General features: G+C 27.5%; 11 protein-coding genes across 11 annotated transcripts; 6 read left to right on the forward strand and 5 right to left on the reverse strand. All coding sequences in view use genetic code 12, as the record gives it.

Annotated features, from left to right (window-relative positions):
• Positions 1–1,260: 1,260 nt before the first annotated feature.
• Positions 1,261–2,804, forward strand: KGF55_000007 (uncharacterized protein; the record flags this gene model as incomplete). The annotated part of the gene is made up of 3 exons (XM_051760994.1): positions 1,261–1,723; positions 2,087–2,504; positions 2,624–2,804. 3 exons carry the CDS (start codon positions 1,261–1,263, stop codon positions 2,802–2,804), a joined length of 1,062 nt encoding a protein of 353 aa, XP_051617261.1.
• Positions 2,805–2,833: 29 nt separating this feature from the next.
• On the forward strand, positions 2,834–3,690 carry KGF55_000008 (uncharacterized protein; the record flags this gene model as incomplete). Its single annotated transcript, XM_051761105.1, has 2 exons — positions 2,834–3,083; positions 3,455–3,690. The coding sequence occupies 2 exons, from the start codon at positions 2,834–2,836 to the stop codon at positions 3,688–3,690; spliced, it is 486 nt and encodes a 161-aa protein (XP_051617262.1).
• A 701-nt stretch (positions 3,691–4,391) lies between these two features.
• Positions 4,392–4,844, reverse strand: KGF55_000009 (uncharacterized protein; the record flags this gene model as incomplete). Its single annotated transcript, XM_051761209.1, has 1 exon — positions 4,392–4,844. One exon carries the CDS (start codon positions 4,842–4,844, stop codon positions 4,392–4,394), a length of 453 nt encoding a protein of 150 aa, XP_051617263.1.
• Positions 4,845–5,067: 223 nt separating this feature from the next.
• KGF55_000010 (uncharacterized protein) lies at positions 5,068–5,960 on the reverse strand (the record flags this gene model as incomplete). The annotated part of the gene is made up of 2 exons (XM_051755528.1): positions 5,068–5,347; positions 5,584–5,960. 2 exons carry the CDS (start codon positions 5,958–5,960, stop codon positions 5,068–5,070), a joined length of 657 nt encoding a protein of 218 aa, XP_051617264.1.
• A 280-nt stretch (positions 5,961–6,240) lies between these two features.
• KGF55_000011 (uncharacterized protein) lies at positions 6,241–7,065 on the reverse strand (the record flags this gene model as incomplete). The annotated part of the gene is made up of 1 exon (XM_051755635.1): positions 6,241–7,065. One exon carries the CDS (start codon positions 7,063–7,065, stop codon positions 6,241–6,243), a length of 825 nt encoding a protein of 274 aa, XP_051617265.1.
• Positions 7,066–8,633: 1,568 nt separating this feature from the next.
• KGF55_000012 (uncharacterized protein) lies at positions 8,634–9,650 on the reverse strand (the record flags this gene model as incomplete). Its single annotated transcript, XM_051755746.1, has 1 exon — positions 8,634–9,650. One exon carries the CDS (start codon positions 9,648–9,650, stop codon positions 8,634–8,636), a length of 1,017 nt encoding a protein of 338 aa, XP_051617266.1.
• A 1,272-nt stretch (positions 9,651–10,922) lies between these two features.
• CHS2 (chitin synthase I) lies at positions 10,923–13,886 on the forward strand (the record flags this gene model as incomplete). Its single annotated transcript, XM_051755856.1, has 1 exon — positions 10,923–13,886. The coding sequence occupies one exon, from the start codon at positions 10,923–10,925 to the stop codon at positions 13,884–13,886; it is 2,964 nt and encodes a 987-aa protein (XP_051617267.1).
• A 216-nt stretch (positions 13,887–14,102) lies between these two features.
• Positions 14,103–15,263, forward strand: KGF55_000014 (putative cystathionine beta-lyase; the record flags this gene model as incomplete). Its single annotated transcript, XM_051755967.1, has 1 exon — positions 14,103–15,263. The coding sequence occupies one exon, from the start codon at positions 14,103–14,105 to the stop codon at positions 15,261–15,263; it is 1,161 nt and encodes a 386-aa protein (XP_051617268.1).
• A 1,302-nt stretch (positions 15,264–16,565) lies between these two features.
• On the forward strand, positions 16,566–17,660 carry KGF55_000015 (uncharacterized protein; the record flags this gene model as incomplete). Its single annotated transcript, XM_051756078.1, has 1 exon — positions 16,566–17,660. One exon carries the CDS (start codon positions 16,566–16,568, stop codon positions 17,658–17,660), a length of 1,095 nt encoding a protein of 364 aa, XP_051617269.1.
• Positions 17,661–18,104: 444 nt separating this feature from the next.
• On the forward strand, positions 18,105–19,886 carry KGF55_000016 (uncharacterized protein; the record flags this gene model as incomplete). The annotated part of the gene is made up of 1 exon (XM_051756188.1): positions 18,105–19,886. The coding sequence occupies one exon, from the start codon at positions 18,105–18,107 to the stop codon at positions 19,884–19,886; it is 1,782 nt and encodes a 593-aa protein (XP_051617270.1).
• A 106-nt stretch (positions 19,887–19,992) lies between these two features.
• KGF55_000017 (N-acetyltransferase) lies at positions 19,993–21,285 on the reverse strand (the record flags this gene model as incomplete). The annotated part of the gene is made up of 1 exon (XM_051756299.1): positions 19,993–21,285. The coding sequence occupies one exon, from the start codon at positions 21,283–21,285 to the stop codon at positions 19,993–19,995; it is 1,293 nt and encodes a 430-aa protein (XP_051617271.1).
• Positions 21,286–22,395: the final 1,110 nt, after the last annotated feature.

Genomic DNA, 22,395 nt, shown 5'->3' on the forward strand with positions numbered 1-22,395 from the left:
TTAAACAAATATTTTTATTCAGGAACAATTGATGAAGAACCTTTGGAAGAATCAAGTTCAAGATTACAAGAAAGAAGTCCATCAGTTGAAAATATAGAAAGTAGTTCAAAAAGATATGAGAAAGAAAGAATAAGTAAAAATGAATATAGAGTTTAATCTAAAGATAATGATTACTCAGATTAATTGCTGATAATTTTAAATTTATACAAGCAGCAAGAGATTGGGTAAATGAAGAATATGAAGATGTCAATAAACATTTTATTAATGATCAACCAGAATTGAATATAAGAGATGGTGAAAGTATAATTAGATGGAAATCAATAATGATGAAAATCTTTGATCATCATGATGGTCTTAAGCAATTACAACTCCAGATGAGTTCAATCCTGAGATAGATGAAATAATATTAATTCATTTTAAAAATCCAGATCAAATAGTTTATTTAATTGAAAAATTTGATGAAAAATTAAGTGTACTTACATTTAAAAGATGGAAAACTATTATCAATACATGATGAATTTCCTAATCGAGATGAAATAAATTTAAAATTAATATGGGAATATTTAGATACATATGTTGATCCTAATTTATCTAATGCTATAATTGATAGATTAGCACAAGCAATAGCTATAAAACTTAATTTATTTGATTATGAAGTATTTATTGAAAGAAGAAGGTATTTGAAGAATTAGCTAAAACAGATGAATTAGTTAAATTTGTGTTACATTTAAATAAAGGACAAACTAGTGTAAATTATACTGATACACATCAAACTGCAATTAATCATATTTTAATAAATCATTTTGTAAAAAATTAGTGTTATATTTTAAAAATTGAGAACAAGATAAAACTACAGAAATTCCAAATATTGATGAATTTTAAACTATAGTGAAAAATGATGTTCATTTTACTCCCAAAAGATCAGATCACACAGAATGTCTTAATTATATAAAGTCAACTGCTTTAAAATATAGAAGAAAAAATACGACATCTGATACAACCACAAAAAAAGTAATTAAACCAACTGGTAATAATAATAGAAAAAATCAGAGACAATTAAATCGTAAATCGTCATATAATCAAACAACAATTCATCCTAATGTTTCCATAGTTTTTCAGCATTCAAAATCAAATGAATATGATAAGAATAGAAAAGATGTTACTTATGAAGTGAATGAAAATATAAAAGAATTAGCTAAAAATGTATCATCATTAACTAAAACATTGGAACATAAAAATCAATGAAATAAAGTTCATGAAATGTTTCTTTTACCAGCAAATGAGTCAAATGCAGATAATATAATATATGATATAGGTGCAAGTAGTTCAGTGATATCAAATAAAAAGATTGTTCAAAAGTTGGACAAGACTGATGAGAAAAAATTCAAATTTAGAAATATTGAACTTATATCAAAATTATCTGGTATTTTAAATATTAATATTAATGATTATACAATTAAGTTACCCAATGTTTATTATATACCAGAATTTGGAGTGAATATAGTATTGATATCACAACTAACTAGTCAAAAACTTTTAATTTTAATTACTGATGCATATCTTTATATTATGGATAAGATAGGAAATGTAATACCAGTTGCAAAGAAAGAAAATAATTTATATGTTGGACCAATAAAAGGAAACTTTCATGATACAAAACATATTGAAGAATTATATTATATAAATGGTGAACAAAATGATGAACAAGAAGATACAGAGGATAGTTTATATGATATTCCTTAAAACAAACCATATGCCTTTTAATAAATTAATATTATGTCATAAAGACGGTATTTTCAAAGTTAAATCACAACCAAATGATAATGCAAAAATTAAAAATTTTAAAATATGTTTGCAAGTCAATGCTGTCCAGCAACTGCATAATCATCAAACAATTCGACAAGCAAAATTTTCATCAAGAAGAATACATTGTGATACAATTGGACCAATACATATTAAAAGTTATGAAATATATTCGACTACTATTATTGATGGATGGTCTCATTGCTTTGATATAATATATACTTACACAAGACAAAATCTTGCTGAAGAAGTGTTAAATGTTTTAACATGTTGGTATAATAAGTTTACAATGTATATTCATTCAGATCTGACAATGCACCGGAATTACCAACTGTATTTCAATTACAAAAATTAGGAATAGAAAAAGAAGTTATAGGAGCATATTCACCTGAAACAAATGGAATTCCAGAAAGATTTAATAGAGTAATATTTAATCATATAAAGAAAATAATCCTTACTTATGAAAATCATTATAATTCAATTTTAATATTATTTAATCATATCATTAATTATGTTAAAACTATAATAAATCATACCTCAAGATATGGATTGTCTAAAAGCACACCATTTGAATTATTTTATCATGTGCAAAATTATAAAATAAATTATCAACCATTTGGAGTAGATGCATTAGTAAAAGCATCAAATAATGCTGAATTGTTAGTTTTTGGAAAACAACCTGAAAATCTTTACCACCAGTTGTATTTGGATCATTTCTTGGTTACGGTTGTGATAGTGGTTTATTTATAGTGCTATTACATGGTCCAGGAAATAAGATTATAAGAACTTCGCATATACGTTTTCTTAAAACTAATAATAGAATAAAGCAACACTTAATAAATTATAATTCACCTTTTAATCAAGTCCAAGAAAACGATTTAGAATTATTGAATACAAGATCTACATTACGATCTAGTGATTATGAAACTGAAGCGCCTTTAGAATCATCAGCTGATTTGACTCAGGTACCACCATTAGATGATCGACGCCGGGATGGGTAAATACCATAAAAAATGATTCATTGAAGAAAATGAAATATAAATCAAGACTAGTTGCTAGAGGATTTACACAAAGAGCAAATCATGAATTCGATTGGACAGAATTATATGCTCCAGTTACTACTTTAACTAATATAAGAATACTACTAAATTTAGCAATTAATAAAGATTATAAAATTCATCATTTAGATATAAAATGTGCTTATTTAAATTCAAAAATTACAAGTCCAGAAGATATTTATATGTATGCACCAACTGGAATTTCCATAAGACAAAATTATTGTTGGAAATTAAAAAAGGCTGTATATGGCTTAAGACAACTGGGTTAGTGTTGGTATAAAATGTTAAGTAAAATATCAATTGAAGAATTAAAATTTAAAATTGTTGATCTTAATCAAACAGTATTCTTAAGGGAAGTAAATAATGAAATAATAATAATTTCAATTTATGTGGATGATATATTTACAGTATATTCAAATGAAAAAATTTATGATAACTTTCCAAAAAATTGAAGAATTTTGTTGAATTTAAAGACTTAGATTAAATTTCAGAATTCTTAGGTATTCAATTTGAACATACAGATTATAAAATTAAAATACATCAAACAAAATTCTTACAAGAACTAATCAATGATTGTGATGTTAAGCATTTAGATAAAAAATATATACCAATAATTAAAGATAATGAAAAGGTCAAGGGAAGTAAAGTTTCCGTATTTTATAAAAAAGAGCAAGATACAAATTTATTAAATGATCATGATAATAGAAAATATCAATCTATAACAGGATCATTATTATGGGCAGCAAACAATACTAGACCAGATATATGTTTTGCTGTATTTGTATTTGCATCAAAAGGTTGTAATCCAACAATAAAAAAACCAGACTAGAGATGCGTGCGACAATGACAATAATAGTTTCTAATATATATATAATATAAATTATGAATATTAATCTAATAACTATAAAAGTTGATGATAATCTGTACTTGAGTTAAAGAAACAGTTATAATTTCATTTTATTAATTCAAAGATACTTTTGATCTTTATATAACCTAACTATGATCATTACTCCATTTTCATATAATCTCCTCATTATAGTATTCGGATAAGATCACGCTATAACTTTATATACTCCTTGTTTCATATAATTAAATAAACTTGTCATTGATTTTAGACTTGCGCTTAACGCGATGCTATGAATCTTAACAGAATATTTCAGAAGTAATTGTTTTGCAGTTTCAGGTAACATTTGATGATATGGATGTTTAATTATATCACTTTTCAATTGTTGTAACTTAATCAATTTTTCATTTGTAGTAGTGTCTGATTGATGAGGTAATGTATTAATGGTTCTTTCTTGTTCAAATTTTTGATGTAAATTATCCAATTCTTGTTGGTACCTTATTATTAATGCCTGATTGAATATCAACTATTTGATTCGATTGATCAGTATTGATTGTGTTGTTGGTAATGATTGGAACATGAACTTGATAATCTGGTTGTTGATGATGTTATTGATTAATTTCATCTTGCATAAATAAATCTTGATCAGAATGTTCCAGTGTTGTATCAATTGACATTTGTTGATGTCAATTATGGTTTGAATGATCATTATATTGTGATTCAATTGTTTGTTGATTACAAGTTTCACTTTCAACACTCATTGTGTCTTTCATATCTGTAACATCATTATCATAAGTCTCAGTTTCTATTTTATCATCATCCTCTGTATCAGTTAATGCATCTTTTATATTGTGTGATTTATTTCCATTTGTATTACATGTACAATTTGGATTAAAATAGGAATTAGGACTTGAATTAGTAGATGAACCAGTCTCCAAGTATTGTTTAAGATCATGTTCCAGTTGCTCAGCAGCTAATTGTTTAACATCTTGTTTCAAAGCTTTATTTGATAAATTAGTTTTAAAATCTTTCATTTTTTTAAATTTGTAATCTTTATCTGATTTATTATTACCATCTTTAGTTGCTCCAATTGAAACAGTATAAGCTCTTAATCGTTTGTTCTTCTCCTTTTCAACCATTATTCATTCCTCCTCAGTGATATTATCATCATTAATTGGTTTTTTCTCATCAGGTTCTTTCTTGACTATCGTAGCTTCAGCTTTAACAATAGATGGATTTGATTATTTATTCTTAGATTTTGAATTGCGTTCAATGCCTCGCTTGAAATTTCAGTTGTGGGTAAATATCTTGAGGTACTTCGACTTTCTTGTCATCTTTGAAATAACACTTTCTCATATAATCTCATCTAATATTTAAATTTGGCAATTTTTGAAATGAATAACATTTAGTGGTAAGATGTGATGTTTTTCCACAAATTAAGCAATTGTAGTTTTTATAGAATTTTGATTTATCAAATTTAAAATTTGTATTAGAACTTGTAGTTGGATCTGATTTTTCAATGGCTAAAATTTTTGATAATGCTCTGTCCATACGAATCCATTCAGTTTCAAAATTAATATCAGTTAAATCATTTAATTCATCAATTTTTGTTTCACGATTAAGTATTAGAATATAAAGTTGACTTGACTTGAGTATCTAGTATATCAATAGCTTTTCTAATATATGTTGAAAATGGTTTGAAAATAGATGATAACATATTAATCCGTTCTAAATTTGTAATATTACGAACATTTTCTGATCTGATGTAATGAATAATTTGATACTTAATATTTGTAAGTGATTGATATGTTGGGTTTTTGAGTCTGTATTGAACTTGTTCTAATAAAAGCTACTTCTTCAATTGAGGTTCTGACATACTCGATTAATGATTTGTATTCAATTGCACTATGATAATTTAAAATATTATTTTTGATACTCAAATGAACAGATTCATCTAAATTTTTATTCTTAACTCCACTTGCAGCTGTTCTAATTTTATTATTCAATTTGAAATCAGGAACAGATTGTTCGTATTTGAATATTAAGATCATTTGTAAGAAACGATTAAATTGATATAAACCAGTAACTTTAACTGAAGGATAATTGTCTTGTCTTTTGATTATCTCTTGTTCAGCTGATGTCTTATTAGCTTTAGTGTGTGAATGTTGATGGTATTGACAGACTCTTTTTTCATAAGTTGAACCCACTAATGGTGTTTCTAAATTTCTAAATTCAATTGCATCAGTTGTTACCATTCAAATCCGGATTGCTTCAAGCCATAAACTGACTTACTTAGCTTCCAGCAAGTCCATCAGGTATACCCCCTTTAGGTTTTACAAAGATTTGGATATCGTCGGGAAGTGACGCATTTAAAATTTACTGTCTTATAGAGCTGACAATGCTGCAGAGCTCCCTAGTCGAGAGCAGCTCATGGATGAAGGAATTGAGAAAGAGATTATACCACCGCTACCTCAAATGAATGGCTTAGCCGAATCGTACAATAAGACTTTGTTACGTCAAATTCGCTTTGTTACCCTAAACTTCCCACGTCGCTTTAATCATGTGAAAAGACTGTTTTGAGGTGTCCATAATATCAGAATGTGGATACTTCAAAACAGTCTTTTCAAATGTCAAATCCCCAAAAGACGCCCCTCCAGTGCTCAAACAAGGGCTGGCAAAGAAGCCTGCTATGAATCTCAATATACATAATCCTGCTATATTAGTTGATAAAGCTGTGGGGATTTGCATCATACAAAAAATGAAAATTGAAATAATATATAATGGAGTTCTACCAATTCTAATATCTTCAGATAATGGACTGAAAAATATTGGACCTATACCATAACCAACAACAAATAAAGTTAATGGTAATGTTGCAACTATTTGACCTATTTCGAATTTATTCATTATATCAAGTATACCAGGAGTATAAATTGCTGATCCCATATATACAGAAGTAGTCATAAATGCAATTTGAAAAGCCATTATAGCCTTCCAATAGAAAGGCCAATTATAAGGATTCGTCTTGTCATTTTCTTCAAAAGTAACTATGATATACCCATCTTTCTCATCTTTTTCTTTGACTGCTTCATTTGAATCTGAAGCAACAGTTGTATCTGATGAATTATTACTCTTAGTTTTACTTAAAGTATTATCTGATGTAGGGTTTTCAATATCTTCATTAGGATTTTCGACATCTCTTGTAGTTTTTTCATTGGTGTCATTGGCTGTTTTTGATGTTAATAAATACTTTTCAGGTATAACATAACCTGGTTTTTCTTCCTCATGTAAAAATAATCTTCTACCAGATAAATGATATATGGTACGACCCATAAAGGAGTCTAATAAAAATTCAGACATTGATTCTATTATTTGATTTGAATTTAAAGTCTTGAGCAGTGACAATGAAAATTATTTAGGACGTGATAAACTATACTTTATAATATGAAATATGAATGAAGTTTCTAGTTGATAATAATGCTTGTATAAGATGAATGAAATATTTTATTAAGATGAGAAAATAAGTTATTTATAAATTAATTAATTATTTTTCATTTCATGTTTGTAATAATAAATTCATATTCTAATTACAAATCTAATCTCCGTTCTAAAATCTACTACTACTAAATCACACAAATCCATTGTATTCTTCACCAAATATAAAAATTTTTTAAAAGTAAACACTAAAAAAAAAGCCGTTTAAAATAAATTTTATTATTAATTAAATTGCTTATTTTAGTGCATAACCTCGCAGTTATTCCAAAAGGAGTAACAAACCGAAGAAACGCTTATTTCATTCTAGAAATTTAAGTTTATATTAACCGACCAATGTTGATGTCAAATGTAGAAAGAGTAAAAATGACTCAATTTGGTGAGTAAAACCAAAATAGAAGGATTTAGTATAGCCGCATTTTGATTAGTATACTTTTTTGATTGGTATACTTCATTGATTAGTATACTTCTTTGATTAGTATACTTTTTTGAATTTACAAAGCAGATCTAATTGAAAAAAAATAAACTCGGTATAAAATAAAATATTATTAGATTTAATATTTTTAGTTTAGTCTGATTAGTGACTTTAGACCGAAAGATTAAATTTTTTATACGATAAATCACATTCATAAATAAACGTTTGCAACAAAACCTGTGGCATAAAAGCTTTAACTACATCTCTATATCAAATATCTCCAATTTTTCACCTTCCTTGTGATTAATGAAGTACAAAAGCTAAGACATGCAGATGAGATAATTCGGAAATATGAAAAAAAAGAAATAAAAAAGGCACAACTGCGTAAACGAAGAGTAATATTAGATCTTTAACTTTGCGCTTACTTCGCGGGTTAATGTTTATTTTTATTTCAGTTGAATGAGTCACTATGCGAAGGGCTCTCTCTATATTTCAACACAAGGTAGTTGTAAAACACTTGCCATGTCTGTTTTGTTACAAAACAGACTTGTTGATGAAAAACGCGTCCTCTACGAGTCTAGCCCATGAAAAGTGAAAGTTATTCGTTCATTCGTAATTGAATATATGATTACAAATTATTGGTTTAATTGCTCGTTTTGTGTATCAAGTTTCTTATAAGAAATTTTCAGAATGCGGATTTACGAGATCGATGTTTCAATCCGCATCTTAAACTTATCGGTTAAGATAAGTATCATTAATTTAACATCTTTGAGAGAACAAAAGGTAATTAGGCTATACCGTGTCTTATAATGGATTCGCTGAACGTGTAATTCAAATTTTGTATAATTGTAATTCATAATTCTTATACAAAACATAAACTGCGAGGAATATTTTCGGCCGAGTTTCTTAATTGTTATATAATCGATTGTGTTATAAATAATATTCCATGCATTTACTTATTAATTATAACCCCTGGCAGAAGAAAATATACGGATTGATTGCAAACACCGTAAATTTTTTGTCATATCAAATCTTCCTTCTCCGTAGATATTATTGTATCTTCTTCTACCTTTAACCATTTTAAATATTCAGTAAAAGATTCATTAAATTTTGGTAATATTTCATCACTACTTAATTGACTTAAAGAAATAGCATCAAAAATTTCCATAATTTTAGAATCAACATTAGTTTCAGTATTTAATTCACAAAATTTTATAGCAACTTCTTCAAATAATGGTAATGTACATGAAATTAATGGAGAGTTATCTGATCCTTGTTTTTTATGAGCTTTTTGATATTTATATTTCGTTAAATTTTCATCTAATGCCCATAAGAAATAATAAGGTGATAATTGATTTAATAAAATTCTATAATTGTATGATTCTAAATTATCTATTTTATTTGATATATGAGGATATTGAAATTTTTCAAATGCATAAGTATAAGCTAAAGCTCTTAGTATTAATAATTTTGATTTTTTGATATTATTGAAATTATCATTATGTTGTTCACTTTTAACTGTAGCTTCAAAATAATTTAAATCAGATATTATTAAATCAAATTGATCTCTTTTAGCCATGAAATAATGAAGTGTGTTTTCAATTTCTCTTAAATTTAATGGTTGTTCGTCATCTATATTTTTATAAATGTAATATATTATATCTAACATATATGTTCTTATATTTTTTATTGATTTCTTTGGATGTAAAATTTGATCTTCTAAGTATAGTATTGCAATTTTATAGTTTGTATCGTCTAATTTGGTTTCAAATGGTTCTAATAATTTTAAGATTTTATTGTAAAGTTTGATTTGATTTTTTATTTGGGATGTTGAAGTGACTATTGACTTTCGTCTTGGTGGAATGTGTTTTTTTGTATTTGTTGAATTATCATTGAATTTGACATGATTTGTTGTTTTTGATTTTTGCAACTTTAGATTATTATCTATAGAAAAAGATAAGTCTAAGCTATCAAATGACTGAGGTTCTAAGTCCTCAAATATTCGTTGTAGTAAATAAGTTTCAATGTTATCAAACATGATTAAATGTAGTTATGGTTGATTGATATTCATTGTTAGTGAGGGAATTTGGCACATTAAATACAAAAGTTTTCAAAATTAAAAGAAACGACATATGCAATGAGAAGTTAATTCAACAGCATTCAAACGCTCTAAAACTTTTACAAAAAAGAAAACTGCTCGAGTGACATTATAAATTTTTGTAAATTTTTCAGATTCTATTGAACTAGGTCAGGTTTTTATAAGATCATTCGTTAAAATATGTATAAATATGCAACTTCAACAATTATTCCATCATGGAAAAAAAGAGAAGTATAAGAATGGAAACGTGGTTTGACGACTTTGAAAAGAAATAAAGTTCAAAAGTTTGTTCAGAAATTATCCGAAAGGTATATGTGATTTTCTGTTTGTTGTATTAAATATTTCAAATTTCTTACCGTATATAGTTCTCACGTTTCATCATATCTTTTTATTTCATTATTGTTTGTCATATCTAGTAACGTTTTTGAAAATTATTGTGAATTGTCAATAAGTCATTTGACACTATGCTTTTCAATAATAGTTAGGTCAGAGTAAAATATTGACCACTCCTCATCATTTCTCAATACTACAATCGTTAGTCCGAAATTAAATTATTTTTTTTCAGTAGCGTGTCTTGAAACAAGTAGTCTTGACATTGAAAAATTAATATTACAAATAAAAATTTCTTCGCGTAATTAATTAATTTTCTAAATTTAGAAATAATAAAATAAATACAGTGACACAAAAGTAAGACTGAGACCATACTAAAGTAGTAAATTAGTATAGAAAGAGGCTCTGTTTTAGTTGATTCAATCGTTAATCTGTTACCACCAAGAATTGTAAATTCATTTTGAATGATCTGAACCTTAGCACCTATTTTTATATAACTTTTCTCTTTTCCAAACTGTAACTAATTTTAAGCCAGAAATCAATAAAATCGTTTACATCATTTGAAAAGGAGGAGATCAAGAAATTTTTCATTTAAATAAATTACAGTTATACTTTTCTTATCCTCATATATTAATTAAAATTTATCCTAATTTTTCAACAACTTAAAACATTTTCAAACCAAACTCAGCTTCAAAATCATTTCATTTGATACTATAGGCTATACCAAGTTTCAAAATTACTCGAAAATATTTGTTTCAAATTTTCAGCCCTTTTTTATAAATTTATTTATTTTATTACGAACTCGCGTCTAAAATAAATCTGATCTGATTTAATACGAGAGAAGTTACTACCAGATAAAGATTCATAAAATATCATTAACTCATGAGTTATCAACGACCAAATGATGATGATTTTGATCACCTACATCCTAGTAGATACAACAATAACAACACCAGACGATATAGAGATCAATCAAGTGAAGAAGAAGATGATGATTCCCTTAATTTTATAGATCATAATACAAGTCATACACCATTAACTCATGGAATATATCAAAATATACCAAATAATTCGATGAATTTTCAACAACCTGAACCTATTTATCATCATAATCAATCTACAACTTCTTTACATGGTGATAACTACTATAGTCAACCAATATTTGATACTTCAAATATTCATCAACAAAATTCAAATGGTTCTGATCCTTTTAATCATGGAGAAAATTATGAAATGCAATACCAAGGTTATAATAATAATTATAATCAAGCATTTGTACCACATGTTTATGATGATGAAGATTCAGAAGAAAGAGAATTTGATCAAAGAATTCAATATAATCAATTTGAAGGTGATCATTATGATTTAGCTACTGCTAGTTATATTGATGATGATCAACAACCAAGCGAATTTGTTCCAATTGAAGGAGATATAATGGAGGAAGAAGAAGAAGGACCTTTTGGAAATGAAGCATTAGAATATCAAGAACCTCCACCACAAGAAGAATTAAGATCGAAAAAACCAATTAGAGCATCAGGTATAAATGGTCATTTAGTATTAGATTGTCCTGTTGCAGGTGAATTATTATCAAAATTTCCAGATTATAAAACAAATGAAAAAGATGGTGGATTATCAAGAGAATTTGCATTTATGAGATATACTGCAGTAACATGTGGTCCTTCAAATTTTTATAGAGATGCATATATTCTAAGACCTGTTCATTATCCAATACCAAGACAAACTGAATTGATGATTGTTATAACAATGTATAATGAAGATGATATATTATTAGGTAGAACTTTAAAAGGAGTTTTTAAAAATATTAAATATCTTGAATCTAAATCAAGATCTTCAGTTTGGGGTAAAGATTCATGGAAAAAAATTGTTGTTTGTATAGTAAGTGATGGTAGAACTAAAATAAATGAAAGAGCTCAAGCTTTATTAGCAGGTTTAGGAGTATATCAAGAAGGTTTAGCTAAAAGTAGAGTTGATGATAAAAAAGTACAAGCTCATATGTATGAATATACAACAAGGGTTGGAATAAGTTCAGTTAATGATGATGTTGTTAAATTAACTACTGAAAAAATTGTACCTGTTCAAATGTTATTTTGTTTAAAAGAAAATAATGCTAAAAAAATAAATTCTCATCGTTGGTGTTTTCAAGCTATTGGTCAAGTTCTTGATCCTAAAATTGTTATATTATTAGATTGTGGTACTCAACCTTCTGGTAAATCATTATATAAATTATGGAAAGAATTTGATCGTGATCATAGAGTTGCAGGTGCTTGTGGTGAAATTACTGCATCATTAAAAAAGAGACAAATGATAACCAATCCATTAGTTTATGGACAAAATTTTGAATATAAAATTTCAAATATTTTGGATAAACCAACAGAATCAGCTTTTGGGTTTATATCAGTTTTACCTGGAGCATTTTCAGCTTATAGAAATATAGCATTACAAAATGATATTAATGGTAGAGGTCCATTAGAAAAATATTTTAAAGGTGAATTTTTACATAGTTCTGGAGAATTAGATCCTTTAGATGATGAATATGAATTAAAAAGAGCATTATTGAAAGAAGAAGCTGGTATTTTTACTTCAAATATGTATCTTGCAGAAGATCGTATATTATGTTTTGAATTAGTTGCAAAAAGAGGTTGTAATTGGTTATTAAGATATTGTAAATCAGCAAGTGCTGAAACTGATGTTCCTGAAGGATTAGCTGAATTTATATTACAAAGAAGAAGATGGCTTAATGGTTCATTTTTTGCAGCTATTTATTCATTAGTTCATTTCCCAAAAATTTGGAAAAGTTCACATTCATTAGGTAGAAAATTTTGTTTTCATATTGAATTTTTTTATCAATTTATTAATTTAATTGTTTCATGGTTTTCAATTGGTTCTTATTTCTTGGTGTTTAGAATTTTAACTACTTCATTATCTGATAATGATTTAAGTTTTGCACCAGGAAATATATTATCTGTTGTATTTTTATGGTTATATCTTGCTTCAATTGTTACAACATTTGTTTTATCATTTGGTAATAAACCAAAGGGAACTGAAAAATTTTATATTGTTATTGTTGTATTTTTTGCAATTTTAATGGCTTATATGATATTTGCAGCTATATTTTTAGCTGTTCATGCAATAACAGCAATTTATAGAGCAAATGATTTTAGTGCTGATTTATTTTTTAAAAATTCACAATTTAGAGATCTAATAGTTGCAACTAGTTCAACTTATGCATTATATTTTTTAGCAAGTTTTCTTTATTTTGAACCATGGCATATGTTTACTTCATTTGTTCAATATATTTTATTATCACCATCATATATAAATGTGTTAAATATTTATGCATTTTGTAATATTGATGATGTTTCATGGGGTACTAAAGGTGATGTAGGTGGTAAATCATTAGGTGAAGCTAAATTAAGAGAAGATGGTACTTTCGATGTTAGTGTTCCTATATTAAAAGAAGAAATTAATCAATCATATTTAAATCAATTAGAAAAAATAAGAGATCCAGCACCAGCACCTGAAAAAGTATTAGTTAAAAATACAGAAGATTATTATGCATTTATTAGATCAATGACAGTACTTACATGGATGTTTTCAAATTTTGTTATAATTGCTTTAGTATTAGAAACTGGTGGATTTAATCAATTTAATAGAGCTGATCAAACAGAAGCAGAAGTAAGAAGCAGTAGATCTGAAGTCTTTTTGACTGTTATATTATGGACTGTTGCATTTATGGCATTATTCCGATTTATTGGTTGTATTTATTATTTATTAAGTAGAATTGGTCGACGTATGAGAGGAAGTGAACATGCAACAAAAATGTGAAAAATATAGATAGACATATAATACAAAATTTAATATGACTCAAACTCTCACTAGATGTATTATATCAGTCAAATCGCTTCGGAAATCGTTCCGTTTAAATTAGTAAGTATTCCGCAAATTTAAAATGTCAAGGAAAAAAAAATAATATTTCAAATTGAAAAATGAGTAATCAATTAAACTGAAAGCTCACATTCATTCGATCGAATACCACCAACAATGTCTCATTTTTCAACTAAATCAATTCATGGGGGAGATCATTTGAAAAGAACGGTTGATGTTATAACTCCAATTCATATTTCAACCACATATAGTTATTCAAATAATCCAGATGAATTAATACCAGGTGCATTAACTGATCCAAATACTTTAGTATATTCAAGAGAAAATCACCCAAATGCAGCACAAGTTGAAGCTATTGTTGAATCAATAACTGGATATCCTTGTATTGTATATAATTCTGGATTATCTGCTTTCAATGGATTAATGACTCAAATTAATCCTAAAGTTTTAGCTATTGGTCAAGCATATCATGGATGTCATGGTATAGCAGAAATTTGGCAACGTAATTTTGGATTAAAGAAAATAGATATAAATGGAGATTTAAATGAATTAAAAAAGGGAGATTTAATGCATTTAGAAACTCCTATAAATCCATATGGTACTTATGCCGATATTTCCAAATATGCTGAAAAAGCTCATGAAAAAGGAGCTTTATTATCAGTTGATGCAACATTTGCTCCTCCACCATTATTAGACCCTTTCGAATTTGGTGCTGATATAGTTATGCATTCAGCAACAAAATTTTTTGGAGGACATTCTGATTTATTAGCTGGTTTATTATTAGTTAAAAATAATGAATTAAAAGAACAATTATTATTGGATAGATTAGTATTAGGTACAAATATAGCAAATTTAGAAAGTGCTTTACTTGTAAGAAGTTTAAGAACTTTTGAATTAAGAGTATCAAGACAAACTAAAACTGCTGAAATTATTGTTAAATTTTTAAATGATAATAAATCAAAATTCCCAAAATTAGATAAAATATATCATGGATCATTACAATCAGATGAATTTATATCAAAACAAATGTCTAATGGTCATACACCTGTTTTTGCAATAGAATTAAAAACTGAATTAGATGCAAAATCATTCCCATCAAAATTAAAATTATTTCATCATGCTACTAGTTTAGGTGGTGCTGAAAGTTTAATTGAATGGAGAGCAATGAGTGATTCTCATATAAGTAAAAAACTTTTAAGATTATCAATTGGTTTAGAAGATCCAAGAGATTTATTAAACGATTTAATTAATGGATTGAGTAGTGACGAAAATGACAAGAACGTGTTGGTTGAAGAAATTAAAAAGTTGAATATATAGATTAATAGACGTTATTGTTATTTCCTTGGAACAATGAATCTATTCTAATTGTAAGGACGCGATTTAAAATGATGTACCTGAAGTCAAATAAAAGCGAAAGAAGAAATCGGTCCGAGATTACATAGTCTTGATCGTTTCCAATTTAGATGACTCGAGCTCGATAACCACTTATAGCAATAAATTACCCATGTATTTCAATATGCATCTTTACTAAAATTAAAATTTGTGATCAAACGGCTGTACAATCAAAGATCTATCGGATATAAAATAATGATCAGATACGGATACTGAAAGCTTTTATTGATCGTCCTTGATGATTTACTCAGCCAAACGAGTTTATCAGGACGTTAAGATTTGTTCATACAGAGTAGATATCAATGTCGCTACAATATTTTATTTATCCTGCAAGACCTTTGATAAAAGCATATAAAAAATATTATGACATAAATATGATATTAAAGCCGAGACGGCTTAATAAATCCGATCATGACACAAAAAAGTACCCCATATTTCGTGAAAATTAAGATAATCGTATAAGCTTAACTAAAATCTTGAATTTGTTACTAACCGATCATCCTAATCGGTCTACAAGCTACAAGAACATCCAATTTACCCAATTGAAAAAAAAAAGTATCAATGTGTAGCAGCATATACTTCATACGTTTGGTAAGTTTGAACCCATAGAATTTTGGTGAAATATTTCAATTGTTAACCCACTATTACTTTGGTCATTCCATTTTTTGGTGATGGTACACTGCAAGACTCGATATTCATCGTATGTAGTAAAGATGAACGTACAAATATTAACTAATGCATATCGAGTTAACATTCACATTCATTGTAGATAAGGCAGGTCAAGTTTTGATTATACGGCTATGCTAAGACTTATTAAAATTTCAATATCCTTGATTTGCCGTATATTTTATGATAAAAAACCGTACCTATTTCTTTACTGCTAATGTCATACTAGGCTGTTAAGGTGTACTTTTTTTATCATTCTAAATCTTGCTAATTTAGAGATGATAAAGAACTCAGCATTTATAAGTTTAAAGATCTATCACTAAATAGTAAACGTCATACATATTTCATTTTTGTGTAACTATTATCTGTAACAAGCCCTTTTTCTTTTATCTTTTTTTGAAAAGGCTGAAAAATGCTAAGAAAAAAAAATATTTAATTTATCAACATTAATTAAATATAAATAGAACCAATAATCACCCTTGAAATATATTTATATTTTAAAATTTATATCACAATCTTTTCAATTACAATCAATTAAACTATATCTCCTCATAGACAAATATGGATACAGATTCATTTGATGCAGAAGCTTATAAAAGAAATCAAAATGGTGGTGGAATTCCTATAAATAATGGAAGTAATTATGATGATACTAATTTCCAAAAACCAAATACTATTACTCAAGAACCTGCTGTTAAACCAGATATGGTATTAAAAAATTTTGCAAAAACTTATGAAACTCCAAAACCAGGTGGTTATCAATCATTTATTTCTGGTTTAGGTTCAATTTTTGGTCAATGTGGTATGTTTTGTTTTCTTTGTGAAAATCCATATAAAGAAGTTGATCAAGGTGAAGTTGGTTTAGTTCAAACTTTTGGTAGATTATCAAGAACTGTTGAACCTGGTTTAAGTTATGTTAATACTTGGAGTGAAAAATTAACAAGAGTTAGTATTAAAATTAATATTCGTGAAATTCCAGCTCAAAGATGTTTAACAAGAGATAATGTTTCTGTTTTAATAACTTCAGTTGTTTATTATAATATTATTGATCCAATGAAAGCTATATTTGCAATTCAAAATATTCATGAAGCTATAGTTGAAAGAACTCAAACTACTTTAAGAGATGTTATTGGTGGTAGAGTATTACAAGATGTTGTTGAAAAAAGAGATGAAATTGCTGAATCAATTGAACATATTATTGCAAAAACAGCTTTTGATTGGGGTGTTAATATTGAAAGTATATTAATTAAAGATTTACAATTACCTGATAAAGTTCAAGCTTCTTTATCAATGGCTGCAGAAGCTAAAAGAATTGGTGAAGGTAAAATTATTAATGCTAAAGCAGAAGTTGAAAGTGCAAAATTAATGAGAAAAGCTGCTGATATTCTTGCTTCTCCTGCTGCTATGAATATTAGATATTTAGATGCTTTACAAAATATGGCTAAATCTCCAGGTACAAGAGTTATATTTATGCCATCATCTCAAGAAATTGAAAAAATCGCTACAACTAATATTCATGCTGATAGAGGCAAACATAAACCATTAGATTTAGAAGAAGATAATGCTTGGGCTGGTAATGATTATTCTGGACCTGCTCCAAATTCTCAACATAGAATAATTACAAATACTGTTGGTTTACAAGAAGCTTTAAATTAAATGGTTTGAATGATTAGGGTCAGCTACAATTGTTGCTTTTATTTAACACATATTATATGATTCTTCAACACATATTATATGATTCTTCAATATTTTCCATTTTGATAATGGAAATAATTTTTTACGATATTTTAATTTTTTATAGTGATGCTTTAAATAAATTTATACTTTAATATATAATTATTACTTGAAGAAAATGTTCGATTTTGGCTAGAGTTGGCTTCATCGATTTGATATTCTGAAATTAGATATATTTGAAACGCGCGTGTTTCGTATATGCTGCGCTTTATTTTGGCTCTCTTGCTTTGTATAAAAAAGTAATTTATTCAGATTTACACCGGTTGAATATAAGTTAATCAACATAAAAATTTCATATCAGATTAGTCAGTGTCCATCAAACCCCATACACTACGACAAGAAACCCAGGACAGTGTCAAATTAATAATGAATGGGTATAATGTTGACAACAACTTTTCTGCAAACAATTACAATAGTTCCCCATCAATTCCACAAATCAATATTACCGATCCTAATAATCTGAATAGTCAAAATTATACTCATAATTCAAACAATAATAATAATAATTCACGACTAAATTTCAATAGTATCAAACATCTTTATCCAAGTCAATCCAAAGTAAGTCATAGTGACAATAATAGTTATGAAAATTTATCCCCACCTTATCGTCGACCTTCAATGTCCGTAGATTCAATACCTTTTGATGAAAATGATAAACTGAAAACAAATGAATCAAGTATTCCATTAAGTTTAACAGCACAAGAGTTAACGTTACAAGAATCAAAAACTTACATGAGATGGTATAGTGATATTTTAGCAAGAACTAATAATAGGACAATTTCCGTAATTGATGTTTTTAATTTTTTAACAAATTTTAAAATTAGTGATGATAATAGAAATCAAATTAATCAAATATTTTTTAAAATAAGTTCAAGCGTTAATATTGGAGAATTTTTTGCATTGTTAAGAGTTATAAGTCATACTTTGAGAGGGGAAGTACCACTGAGGAAATTAATCAAAATAAAGGCTCCAGTTCCTACTCCGCCTTCTATATTATCTAAAAAGAGACAAAATGATGAAGAAGAAGATAGTCGAGATAACGATATTAGTAGTGAATCATCAGATAATAAACCTATGGCTCCATTAGATATAGATAGTTTTACTCAATTCTTATTAACTGGTGAAAGACCAGATTCAAATAGTACTTCATCAAATTCCAAAAGTAGTCGAAAGTCAAAAAAAGTTAAATTTTCAGATCAAGTAAATATTCATAATTCATCTCAAGATTTTGTATCACCAATACATTCACCAGCTCCAAATGAAAATCAATTAGATTATACTTTACCTATGGATCAATTATTGATTCAAATGCAAAATCGACAAACTCAACAAAAACCAGAAGAGCAAGCACAAGAAAAGGAGGAACTTAAAGAAATGGAATCTCAAATTAATCATTTTCATCATTTAAATGCCGTTGATACAATATCGGTAGATGGAACTCCAATACCTGCACAACAAGTATCAAATGATAATAACCAACAAAATAATAATGAACAATTGTTAAAACCAAATATGACTGGACCTGCTCAAATGTCAAAATTTATATCAAGTTTAAGTCCAGAACCTTCATACAATAATAATGACGCCGATATAACTCCATTAAGACCAAATGTAACTGGACCTGCTGATATGGCTAGACTATTTGCACCAAATAAAATACAAGAAGCAAATCCTCAACAACAGCAACAATCATCATCACAACAATATCAAAATCAAAATCAAACAGAAGAAGCTCCTAAAATCTCATTACTGGCTTTTTCTTCTCAAATGACGGGACAGACAATGGAAAATACGTTACAAAATGGTAAACCACCAGTTCCAAGACATCGATCATATTCATCACCTACACCCAATAAAAATGCACCTCCGCCGCCACCACCAAGAAGAAGAAATGTATCCAATGCTCAAAGGTCAGTATCCCCACTACCCATATCACAACAACAAACACCTTCACCGTCTCCATTGAGGTATAATCAATATTCCAATCAACAACAATTCCAGTCTCAACCTCCTGCATTACCTCCAAAAATACCGAATAATGTATATTCTTCAAATTCAAATAATGATTCAACTACAAACATTTTAGATGATTTGAAAGCATTACAAGAGGAAGTTGATAAGATAAGGAGTTTAACTGGAGGTTTTTAGTCGATTAAATAATTTTTCTCATGGATTTTATATATTATTTTTCATACACTTATACCCTATAATAAATAATGAACCATAGAAAATTACTAATAGCTCTATACAATCATTACAAATTAGAAATAATTTCATCAATCTCTTTTTCATAATCCTCCACTATTTGATAAAAATATTCTTCAATTTCTTCGATACATCCAAAAATAATATTCATACCATTTAAATCACTTACAACATTCAATTGTAAATGTGAACCAAATCCACAACCTTGATTAAAATAACAATCTTGAAATGGTAATTTACCAACATTACTTATTTCTATTGTATGTCTTCCATATGATCCTATACGATTTTTAAAAAATTCATCAATATTAACTAATTTTAATAATGCAACTTGATAAAAAGGATTTCTTGATTTTAAATCTTGAGTGAGTTTTGTTGATATTTTTTTGGTTGTTTCAATATGATCAAATGGTGGATCTAATGCTATGACTGATTCAGCTACACATCCTTGATATTTGTCTAACGATTGATCGTATTTTCTTCCGTTTAATGGAATAGTTACATCGAATGCTGTATTAGGGTAATATTTTGATAAGATTTTAAAAGCAATTGACACTAAAAATGGTGTTAGCGTTAATTGATGTGACCTAACGTAATCCAATAATTTTGTAAGTTTTTCTATATTGATTCTGTAAATTTTAAACTTATTATTTAAGATCTGATTTACTGCTATTGGCTTTGTTTTGAATAATGGATATTTAGTTGTTTCTTTAAACCACGGTATATAATGATGAAACAAATTTTTAAAAGTTGGTATTATTGGTAAGGAAAACAAATTGCTAGAATCAACTACAGCTGGAGGAACCAGAGTAATCTCATTCGCTTTTGAGACATATTCTTTCTCTTTCAAATTATCTAATCCTTTTATCGAATTCAATTCTTCCATCAAATCTTGATGAAAAAAACAACCACTATTACCATCAAAAAAAATATGGCTGCATACTATAGTCAAATAATCTTGACAAATTATCAAAGACCATAATGGCTTGGATGTGTTGATCTCAAAATAAATATCATTTAATTTTGTAAAATATTCTTCATCAATCTCACCTTGTTGAACTGAAACTAAATCATTAAATTTAATATCAATTGATCTGATTGTATAATTTTTAAAATCATCTTCTGAATTATTAAGTTCGAAATAATTGCAACCAAGAATAGGATGATTGTGAATGACTTTACTTATGGCATGTGATAAAAGTGTTGATATTTCTTGTTTATTTAACTTTTCAAATTGTGGATATTTCACCGTAACATTAAAATTGGGGTAATACTTTCTTTCAACTCTACATAATTGATATCTCTCTAAAAAAGATGGTGATCTTAAATCTATACTTGGCATTTTTTCTGATATAATCTGGTGAAGATATTTATATTGTTGAAGTTTTAAAGTTTTCAGTATTTTTTTTATAACTCCGTCTAAAATTTCTGTTATAATGATTAGATCTAATCTCCGATTCGTTTCGTAACTTTAAATCGAATTTACGCGTCTTCTAAGTATTTTCAACAAACATTGAGGTTTATGAGTTTGTTTATATTTCATCAAAAGTTTATGAAGTATAGAGCTACTACTTATGACAGAATTAAGGTTGTGGGGTAAATTGAGTTGTTGGAATGCTTTGTAAAGTTTGATACAAAAATTTATTTGTTTATAGTTCAGTTGGAGATACATGTTGTAAGCTATATTAAGTCTCTTAGTATTTTTACATATAAGAAAGAATATCAAGTTATTCATTCTTGATTTAGTGTTGAAGAATTTAAAGTTTGCATCATGGGCTTGTATGCTGTAATTCAAAATGTAATTTTTTTGCAAGAAAATTTTTGAAGAATTTTGAATCAAAAGTTTTGAAGAGATAAAATTTTAATCGAATTTTATTCATGTATCCAAAATAGTTGTTTACATTTTGAACATCGTGTTTACATACTGATTAAAGTTTAAGATGTTTGGAACTTACCTCCTAAATAGCTTGTTTTACTGGACTCATTAACTTAAAAATTAAGAAATAACATTATAATCAACTTCCTCAGTATAAATATCTGAGTGAATTCGAATTTTATAAAAGTAAATGAGGATAATTCAATTTGCAAGATCAAAAAGCAAAACAATTTTAGAATAATCAGAAAAGCAGCATAAGTTGACTCTAGCCCCACCCACCGAGATCAAGTTAATCAAGCTTTCAAGGTTTAGTATAATGAATAAATATCTGCACTTAAAATTCTTCAGAATTGAATATTTTTCTATAGGTTGATCAACGGGAAATAATATTCAATTATTACTAACTATCAAGGCAAGCTGTATAAAACTTAGAGGGAATTTTAGATGAATACTTAGAGTTTGATCAAAATGACTTACTTTTGGTCGAGAAAACCAAGGCTTTTGAAATATACCATGATCCTCAACACAAAATTTGGCAGTCATAACCGCTTCAGACATGAGATCGGTTGTTCAGAT

Source organism: Candida pseudojiufengensis (genome assembly GCF_024610245.1).
Source record: "Candida pseudojiufengensis strain CBS 10847 chromosome Unknown scaffold34, whole genome shotgun sequence".
Taxonomy (NCBI): domain Eukaryota; kingdom Fungi; phylum Ascomycota; class Pichiomycetes; order Serinales; family Debaryomycetaceae; genus Lodderomyces; species Lodderomyces pseudojiufengensis.